The 10,201-nt window shown below is 34.8% G+C and overlaps 1 protein-coding gene across 2 annotated transcripts; it reads right to left on the reverse strand.

Annotated features, from left to right (window-relative positions):
• Positions 1 to 812: 812 nt before the first annotated feature.
• On the reverse strand, positions 813 to 8,937 carry LOC131147701 (transcription initiation factor IIB-2-like). Of its 2 annotated transcripts, none has more exons than XM_058097229.1 (7): positions 8,496 to 8,937; positions 8,219 to 8,243; positions 2,298 to 2,427; positions 2,099 to 2,229; positions 1,816 to 1,904; positions 1,322 to 1,398; positions 813 to 1,232 (listed from the first exon to the last, which is right to left on the reverse strand). In XM_058097229.1, exons 1-7 carry the CDS (start codon positions 8,840 to 8,842, stop codon positions 1,096 to 1,098), a joined length of 936 nt encoding a protein of 311 aa, XP_057953212.1. In that variant the 5' UTR covers positions 8,843 to 8,937; the 3' UTR covers positions 813 to 1,095. The 2 variants fall into 2 exon arrangements, with proteins under 2 accessions (XP_057953212.1, XP_057953213.1); XM_058097230.1 differs by having other exon boundaries at positions 8,541 to 8,916.
• Positions 8,938 to 10,201: the final 1,264 nt, after the last annotated feature.

Below are 10,201 nucleotides of genomic sequence, written 5' to 3' on the forward strand. Positions count from 1 at the left end.
AATCCCATTTAGGAAAATCATTACGAGTATCCCATTTTAAGCTGGGTTAGGATATTAGAAGCATAAAGCATCTCTATTGTAAAAATGAAAAATTAAAACTTGATTTTGAATGTGAAAGTTGGATTACTTTCAACCCTACTTGTTAATAAAGGTTCCCATCACTATCATCATTGGCTGACTTAGAATATTAGGTAGTGGTGTAGTGTTAACATTTATTTTCATTACAATAAGAAATTTTGCTAATAGGCCCTAATCCCATGTTTGAAAACTTAAATTCATATCTTATATTTGAATGTAAGTAAATGTAAATAAAATATAATATAAAATTAAATTAAATTATATAAAAATTTATACAAATTTAAATTTAAAATCTAAAATTCATGCTTTGTAAACAATCAAATCCACATAAAAAAGATTAAATTGTGTTTGAAAATACAGATTTCAATCTTATATTTTAATTTGCTTAGATTTAGATTAAACTCAAAAATGATTTTGATTTTGTGCTTTATTTTGTTGAATTAGATTTAAGATCTGAAATTTATGTCAAGTGGGAAGATGCTTTTAGCTTCCTGTGAATAATCACATGAAAGGATGGTTTGTATGTCATGGGCGTTATTCTTTTTTATCGTTTCACCATGAGATTTTTGAATGTCCTTTTTTGCCAATGTCTGTAACTTTGGGGCAAAGTAAATTGCTGTCCACGTGAATATAACTAGCTTTGGATTAGCATCTTCTGACCTAATGACCAAGCCATATTACCCACCAGATAAAAAAAAAGAAGGAAATACAAAACAAAACAATACAAAAAAGGGTTCCCACTGAAATGAAAATTTTCCATTAATTGTTTTTGCTGGAGCCAAGTACAATAAAGATCAAATGTTTTATTTCTTATGTTGAAAAGTAGAGCGAAAAAAAAAAAAAAAAAGAGAGTAAGAACTAAAAAGGTAAGGGAAAGAGAAGACGACAAGAGAACAAAGAAAGAAGTCAAACTATGGGGAAAAGGACGAAAATGAGAGAAAAAGTTTGAGTGAAATGTTTCACGACTCAATCAAGATTGAAAACACACACACACACACACACACACAAGTATAATATTTATCTAGGGGCTGCAGAGTTCTTGAGGTCTTCTTCCTTGGCAAACCAGCCTGGTACTAGCCTTGCAGCATAGGGATAAAGGTCCTTGTAAGAATTTTTTATGGTCCCTTCAGCCACTGCAGTAGCCACTGAAATATCTGCACGCCCATAGTGTCAAAACAATGTATTTTCAGAGGGAGAGGGAGAGATAATGTGCACACAAAAGTGTATACAGTCTAACTCTAACCTTTAAGAGGTCTCTTTTCCTCTGATAGTTGGGTTATAATGTATATAACAGCAGCTGCCACTGATATTGGGCTCCTCCTGTGAAAGAAAAAATAGTTATAAGGTTTGAAGAAATGACTTAAAGCCTCCAATTTACTGATGGGCATTTGTGTCTACTCCAATTACGGAGTATTTTCTGAAAAGAAGGCAAGCTCACAGTCATTTTAAATACATTGCCTACTTCTCGTAAGAAATAATCTTTATTTTTGTACAGGAGAGGCAGATGGTAGAGGACATTAGGAAGAAAGGGGGGACACATTGTATGAAAATGCACAAAAGTAATCTAACAAAAATGTATAGACCCCAACAATCTGTACTCTGAAGTTGTGAAGACCATCAAACATATAAATTTAAATATGCACATCCAAACAAACTGAAGAACAACAGATTTTTTAAGTTTCAAATTCTCCAATAATAAAAAAAGTATCAAGCGAGAAAATGAAATATCAAAACTACCTTATATGAAGCTCTTCTGATTTCTGAACAGCTTCATGGGCTGCCTTAACTGCTTGATTGGTCATGCCAAGATTGTAACAAAAGCGTCGCTACAAAATATAAGGTGGGAATTATGTTGACTGTTGAAAGAACAAACATATTAAACTATAAAGGTCATGCAATATATTATACAAAATTTGCGGAATGACATGGTTAGAAAGGAACAGAGCATAAAATGTTAAAAATGATGTTTTAATATAGAACATTCACCAAATAGGCACGGGGCAGAAAGTCACTAACTCACCAGAAAGTCAGTAGCATGTATAGTTCCCATTTCGATTGATTGGCCCATTTCCATCCCAAGTTGTTTCACTATATACTCTCTAGCACGGCCAATTTCCTTCTTTGTTGCTCCATTGGCAATGGAACAAATTTCTGATTGAAATTCACACATTCAGGGACCATATGCTCAAAACAACGAATTCCAAAGCATTTGCTTATACCTTTAACAGTGCGAGGTTTGTCCTCCTGTCGACAAGCAATATAGATGCAAGCAGCCAATATTGCATCATGATTTCGACCCCTAAGTGGTTTTTGATCTTCTACTTTCTTATATATTTCATTGGCTCGATCCTTGAAGTCATTAAAGAACCATCAATATATTAGTACTCTTAAGAAAATGCTTTCCAAATAAAACCATAAAAAGCTAACACTATTCGAAACCAACATGCAAGACATGGCAAATAGATTGTCACGAAAAAAAAAAAAAAAATTGACTAGTTTAAAATTACCAAGAGCAAAAACAACTTAGACGCACAGAGGATATGATCATCTTTATAACGAGAGTGCTGCTTCCTTATATTGACAAGTATAGAACTGAATATGGAAAAGTCACGCTGCAAGATGTCTACATCAAAGTGTAAACCATTCTAGCTTTTCCAAATCAAAAAAGTTCTCCATTGATTGACAAAGAATGGACGGTTAAAAGGAAATACGTTCGAAAGCACAAAAAGAAGAACGTATATAAGCTAAGTATGGTAAAAGATCAAAATGAGAGGCTGAATAATAAAAGTAGTCATTATAATTAAAAAGCTTCACTCTACCCCAATGCAGCTTAATACGATAGAACTTAAATTTGAACAGCGCAAAATTGAAATTTCATCAATTTAAAATTCATTTAAAAAAAAAATTGAAGCAGATCTTTTCTTCAAAACACTTGTAAGTATTTCTTTTTTTACTTTAGGAACTATCCTTTTACTGATTCCCATCATTTTCGAAACTTATAGTACATTACACTTCTTTAAAACAGTGAAAGTGGTGCATCTATGCTTGGCTGTATCTGACTTTAGAAGTTGTATTCAAAGGTTGAAAGCATTGCTTTTCACGGGTTCGAGGGGTGGAAAAAGCCCCTTGTAAAAATGCAAGGTAAGGCTATGTACTATGGACCCATCGTCGTCCACCCCTTCCCCAAACCATATTGCAACAACCTTGGACAACAACGTCGTTGTTGTATTGTGCACAAATCATTGTCAATAGAACGACAATGACAATGATTCTCTCAAATCCCAAAATATCCAAGAACTTTTACCATTAAGAATTTTTAACAAACAAAGCCCAAAGGCAAGCCTAAAGTAGAAAATTATAGGACAGTTCGTTGATGATAACTCCTCATAGATCAATCATCAAGAGAATTAAGATGATTGTTAGGGAATATATTTTTTGTACACCCATTAAGACAAAAAAAAAAAATTCCATTACCAAAAGGTTAGGCAAACATAGGAAGTATTTTGCACACTTGCGCATCTGACACAATTGACGAGGCTTACTCGCTCTTCGCAAGTGTAAGTATTTTTTTTTCCCTCTAGGAACTATCCTTTTACTGATTCCCGTCATTTTCGAAACTTATAGTACATGACACTTCTTTAAAACAGTGAAAGTGGTGCATCTATACTTGGCTGTATCTGAATTTAACAGTTGTATTCAAAAGTTGAAGCAATACTTTTTACGGGTTCAAGGTATGGAAACAGCCCCTTGAAAAAATGCAAGGTAAGGCTATGTACTATAGACCCATCGTCATCCACCCCTTCCCCAAACCCCGTAGGAGCTTTGTGCACTGGGCTGCCCTTTTTCTAATACCTTTCCACGTGTTATGTAGGATGGGCACTTGTACGAAGGAGATGAGTCCATATTAGACACTGGCACTCCTCAGTTACTTTTCTATGCTTCTTTAACATAAATTAAACAAATTCTAATTAAAATTATTTTTATATTTTATTGATAAAAATAATTAAAATTCATTTATTTTAAAATCTTAAAATTATAATAAACTAAAATTTGCTACATTTAAATCATAGGAAGTGAGATATTGAGAGTTTCTATGGATATGTGGTATTATGGTGCTATATAAATGTTAGAAACCTAATATTTATATGTAGTATATCTGTATATATAGTTAGATATTTGTTGTCATGTCCTTGCCATGTACACCTTATATTTTTTTGGATTTGATGTGTCCTTGTCCTAGTGTCCATGTTGTGCTAAACTCATGTGCCCATGTCTGTGTTTTGCTTCCTTATCATTAAAGTTCAGAACTACAAATATCATTTATATAATTACATAAAAAATAATTAAGATATTAAAATAGACGAGGAACAATACAAGCCAATATCAAAGCACATGAACATGCTGTCCTACAAAGAGATACAGCCTCTCTATAGAGCTTTCGTAGGACTTATTTTGTAGGAACTTTTTCCCCCTTTGACTATGATTGTTTGATTATTGTTTTTGGTTTTATTTTTGTTTTCATTTTTGTTTTGTTATTTTATTTATTTTTGCTTTTCAGTTTCAATATAGCAAACCAAGCTTAAGCAAGATGCGAACAAAAAAAAAGGGAGTGATATAAATTATAAATTGGTGAGAATAGATAACTCCATCTTATTGTATGTAAAAGATCTGCGCACATGGCATTCATGTAAAGAAGTAGGAAATGGCCATTCCCTACATAATTAAGACTCACCAAGAGAGTAACCACTAACTACCCTCAAAATGGCCAAATTTGATGAGAACATATATTGAGAATAGGTAAAATATAAATAATGAGAATGGACAAATAATGAGAATAGATAACTCCCATCTTATTGTATGTAAAAGGCACATAACCTTTATATAGAAATGTAGCTTTTCCATGTAATTGAAGACCTACAAAGTCTACAAGAGTAACCACTCTCACAATGGTCCTATTCAATACGAAGATATAATAGGAATAGATAAATGAAAAAAAAAAATTTTATTCAATAAATTTCTTCAGTAGGTAATATATCAAAATGAAAAAAATATATATATATAATTTGCAAAATATTAAATTTAAAATCAGATCAAGAAGTTTGTTAACAAGGTATTACAAAACAATATATAGTGTTATGCACAGGTTACATTTTGGAGGTAGGCAGGTTACTTTTACTAATTGCGCCATTTTTATCTGCTCTTGAATTGGTTAGGACTGAATTCTATATAGTTTGAAAAGATTATATGAGCACCAGAGATGTGTATGCCAGCTACAAAGTAGATAAGCGTCTAACTTCAATATGTAGTCTGGATCATAAATATGGGATTATCCAGTCACTAACACTAGGCAAAACCAGAAATGATCTATAATTCTATATGATCAAGAAAACATCATTTGAATATCCATAGAAAAAGGGGATTGTTCAAAATCAACTAACAATGTCATGGATGAAATATAATTCAAGGCTTCATTCAAATTTACGCACAGTAATGGATTGAAGACGGCATGACCCTAGGTATAGTAAAAAATAAGGTTATGCTTGGTGTGTGGAATGGAATGGTCATAGCATAGGGATAAAATAGCTTACAAAAGAAAATATGCTGTCATTATAAAGCAATTTTTTTAAATTAATCTATAACATGAAATAGGCAAAGAATGACTATCTCAAATTTTATAATGGAAACGTCTATTCCTATCCTCTTCTAGTTAGATAGAGTGGCACAAGTTTTTGCACAACTTCATTTAGTAAATTATTTGAGAACTAAGGTGTAGTCCCAAGAGGGGGGGGGTGATTTGGGTTTTTAAGAGTTTCTTTTAAATCTCTTTACAAATTCACAACCTTTGTAAGTTTCTTAATTACACAAAAATGATTTGATTTTCAATACTTAATTAAGCCAATCACAAACCACACTCAATCAATGAATTGATCAAATACAAGTCAATGATTCTTAATGTGATACTTTCAACAATGTCAATCAATACCCAATCAACCAACCAATTAATCAATCACAAGTTACTTAACCAATATAAGAGTTTCAGCAGCACTTCCTTGATTCAGCGTTTATATAACTCAGCGTAGAGTTTGATAAAAGCCCTATATTTGTGAATTTTATGCACTTCCTTTTAACCAAGGTTTCCGCAAACGATTAATCAACGTACTCCCTTTAAGGTTTTCGCAAAAGATCAATCAATGTACTTCCTTAAATTAAAAGTTTTCTTAATCTCAATATTTCAGCTTCCTGCACTCAGATACACAACCACGCAATTTCTATATATTGAAAAATTAAAGAGCAAGGGTTGAGAGTGAGCCCGAGTTTTTACGAGATTCGGCTATACCCGCCTATGTCCTCGCCTGAGGCAAGACCACCTAAGGATTCCACTATAACGCTTCTTTACAGGCGAAGCAAATCATTACAATCCCTTCTTCAATTAGGGTGGAGCCCCCTCTCCAAACAATACCCCACGCTCGGTACAACGATTCAACCAACCTTGAACTGTCAAAAACTATAAGAGAAACAAGAAACAATTTGGTATACAATGACACTCTCAAAAGAGTGGATTAGTACAATTGAAATCTATATACTTCAATCAAAATCACAATATAGAAAGACGAAGCTCAAGAAGAAATCACTGGGATTCTTTCTTAGATTGTAAAACTAAGTTAAGAACACAAGAATCGTGGCCTTTAAATCAGCAAAATCTCAGTAAGAGTATGAACAAGAGTATTCAATGAGAGAGCTTTGAAAATATGAGAATTGAGATTGACTTTCTTGTTGGGTTTTTTTAATTCTTGAAATCAACATGTATTTATAGAGTTAAAAAGTATATTTTCGTGTTGCCCAAGATGCTTGGAGTGTTTCCCAAGTATTGAAAGAGTTTGGAGCCCAAGAAATCTATTTTGGAAGCATTCCCTCGCTGTTTTAAATTTGAAAAATCGAAGGCTAGTTGTCTGAGGGGTTGGGTCAGTCGCGTGAGCCTTTAATTCAGCTTATTTTTGCAACACGATATAGGGTCAGTCGCTTGACCAGCTTCTGTCTGCTTGTCAGTCGCCTGAACAGATAAAGGTCAGCCGCCTGACAGCTTCGACCACCTTTCAGTATTTTGGTCATAACTTTTTCTATACAACTCCAAATTAGACGTTCTTGGTATCAACAAAAAACTAAGAGAAAATCCCACAACTTTCATGTTGAATACTTTTTAAGATGAGGAGTATTTGATAGAGAAAAATGCACATCAATGCGGATATAGAAAAAATAACAGAATTTGGAATATCCTGTTTAGCTTTCATAATTTCATTCTAAAAATAATTTTAACATTTTTGAAATAACTTTTTACCTTATAAAAATATTTTTCAAGTATTTTAAAAGGTATCTAGGTCCAAGTATTTCACCTAAGAGCTTCAAATATTCGTATTGAAATCATTTGAAATACTTACATGAGACTTTTTCAAGACTATAACTTTCTAAACTCTAAGTCTTCATGTATTTACTTTGCTCTTCAATGTCTTCATGTATTTGCTTTGATTCTTTATATTTGACTTGACTTCAAGCTTCAATAGACTTTACCTTCATAAAATCTTGTAGCATTAAGTTCGAACTTTTAACACTCTTGTCGAGCACTTGATATTGATCATAATCACTTTGAGTCACTTGATTATGAATACTTGAGTCCTGAATCATCACTTAACTAAATATGTTAACTTCCTCTTATTTGTTATCATCAAAACAAAATTTTAAGCCTTATAAGGACAACATTATTATATCCCTATACAATTTATATCCTATGACTCCATTCCATTGTGAACCAAATGGACCTTAAATGATGAGTATGCTAAACCAAAATATCTCTAAGCAGCTTTGGAGCATAATGTGTAGCCTATTTCATCATTCATTCAAACTCCGGCATTTATACTTTCTTGCGTTTTTTTTTTCTTCAGAATTTTAGCATATATCTCATATAGATGTTCAATAATAGCATGCCAAAACTGGAGAGCCAAATAGAAAGGCAATGCATTCTTAAGCACATGAGTAGCCAAAATTACAATATTGAGCAACGAGTGTGAAAAAGACGGGGCCACAAAACACATACATGACATAATTAAACAGAATACTATCTAAATGATTGTGTCTATTAGCATACCTTTATGGTTGCAACCAGCCCCAACCTGAAATACCATTTGATTGTATCAGTTATATTCATGATTGTTTACTCATCAAAACGCAAATTCTAACAGAATAAAAAATTTTCTTAATTTAATCTTCCCCGAGCTATATTCCAGAACCAGACAAATCCCATCCCTCAGAACCCAAACCAAAAGCAAAACAAACAAAACCTAGATAAAAAATGCAACAATTAGGCTCATACCCGATCGAGAGAGATTTGGGGTAAATTTTTCAATAAGTAAATAAAATCACACCTATCACACATGGTAGCAATGGTCTTGAAAGCCTGGATGAGGGACCTGTCAGAGTTGGAGTTACGACTCTGCCAGCGGGCGAGGGAGGAGGCGAGCAAGTCGCCGGAGGGGTTGGAGATGACGGTGGAGAGGCCGCCGTCGGCTAGGAGAGGGTTGGAGGGGCCCCCGACGCGGGCGGGATCGTTGTTACTGGACTCGTTGGCGAATGTGCGCCACTCGGAGGTCTCGTCGATGGAGTGGGCCTCGAGGACGAGGCCGCACTCCAAGCAGACGGTGTCGCCGGCGGAGTGGTCGAACACCACCTCCGTGCTGCGCTTGCAGTCCGCACAGTAGAAGGAGTCCCCCATCGTCGATCATCGGAACGTCTCGGTTGCCTTCTTCGAGAGACTATAGTCACTCTCTCAGGCGCGACTTTCATCTGTTACGCTTGTTTTCTTAAAACGCTTCCAGTTTTTTAAAAACACTTTCAGTTATTTTTTATGTTTTTGTTTTTGTTTTTGTTTTGGGAAGAGGCCGTTGTGCACATGTGCATTTGTTTTGGGATTTAAAATGTGAGAGTTTAGTAAGGTGTTGAGGTTTAGGGTAGGTCCAATTTTTTTCTTAAGTTTTTTGGTCTTTGGAAGTAATGCCATTACAATTAACTCATTTGACAATAATGAAAATTATTTACACTTGCTTACGTTCATGAATTACAACTTTTATGTGATAATTAAATAAATAAATAGTTATGGGTAATTTTGTAGGAATTCGAACCAAGAAAAGAAAAAGAAAAGAAAAGAAAAAGAAAAAGAAAAAGAAAAAGAAAAGAAAGGAAACAGTTTGGTACAACATCAATTTTTTAATCGTCGATTGTTTTAGTCAGGAGGTTTGGTTTGAGACCAAACCGTTGACGAATTTGGAAATCTCAAGAAAATCGTCGACGATTTCGTCCTGGGCTGGAAACTTATAAATAGAACTTAAGTGTTTTATAATCATTTCATCCCATTTTCTCTCCTCTCCCACGTCTCTCTCTGCTAGCATTTCATCCCCGCGTGTGTCTCTTTCTCTTTTAAGGTTTCCCAAGGCTCCAACTAGCCCTCAAGTCGTTTCCCTCTTCCTCTTCGGCTTGCCAACGACCTTCTCCTCGTCGTATTCAAGAAACTGGGACTTGTTCCAAGGAGTGTGGTAGGCATATTTTCAGGAACAACTAAGGGGAATTACGTACTTGAAACAGCTCCATGTCATACCAGACGGACCAGCTATCTGCTTCTTAAGCAGAATCACAGCTGTCCACCATCTTTCAACCTCTCTTGCAAGCTGAAAAGTAGAATAGAGAACCTTTTGCTGGTTAGTGTAGTGCAGAACTTCCAATATCTTCTCGGTTTTCTGCACCCAATTCTCTGCTACTATCAGTTCGGGTCCTCCCGTAAATGTCAGAGGGTGCATGTGGGTGAACCTCTCTATGGTACAACTCGTGGCAGTATGAGAGTGCTCACGTCTCCTAAAACTACGCTCGATCTCCCGCATAACCTGTCTCGTCAAACCTCGAGGCACAAAAGGAGACTCATCACTCACAATCCCCTCGGAACCACTTTCCAAGTTGTTATCCTTGGGCTCCATTCTGAAAATAGGATAGGAATCAGTTAGAATTCCTATATCATACACAGTTAACACAATCATTGAAATCTAATCATGTTAATTACAACTCTCACGAGTCCAGGTCTGTC

Source organism: Malania oleifera, chromosome 2 (assembly GCF_029873635.1).
Source record: "Malania oleifera isolate guangnan ecotype guangnan chromosome 2, ASM2987363v1, whole genome shotgun sequence".
NCBI classification, from domain to species: domain Eukaryota; kingdom Viridiplantae; phylum Streptophyta; class Magnoliopsida; order Santalales; family Ximeniaceae; genus Malania; species Malania oleifera.

Bases quoted from the DNA above. Each gene is read 5' to 3' on its own strand.
- LOC131147701 (XM_058097229.1), bottom strand. From the start codon at position 8,842: ATGGGGGACTCCTTCTACTGTGCGGACTGCAAGCGCAGCACGGAGGTG. The intron at 1,905-2,098 runs GTGAGTTAGTGA...TATATTTTGTAG, and splicing joins TACATGCTACTGACTTTCTG to CGACGCTTTTGTTACAATCT. The intron at 1,233-1,321 runs GTTAGAGTTAGA...ATGGGCGTGCAG, and splicing joins GGAAAAGAGACCTCTTAAAG to ATATTTCAGTGGCTACTGCA.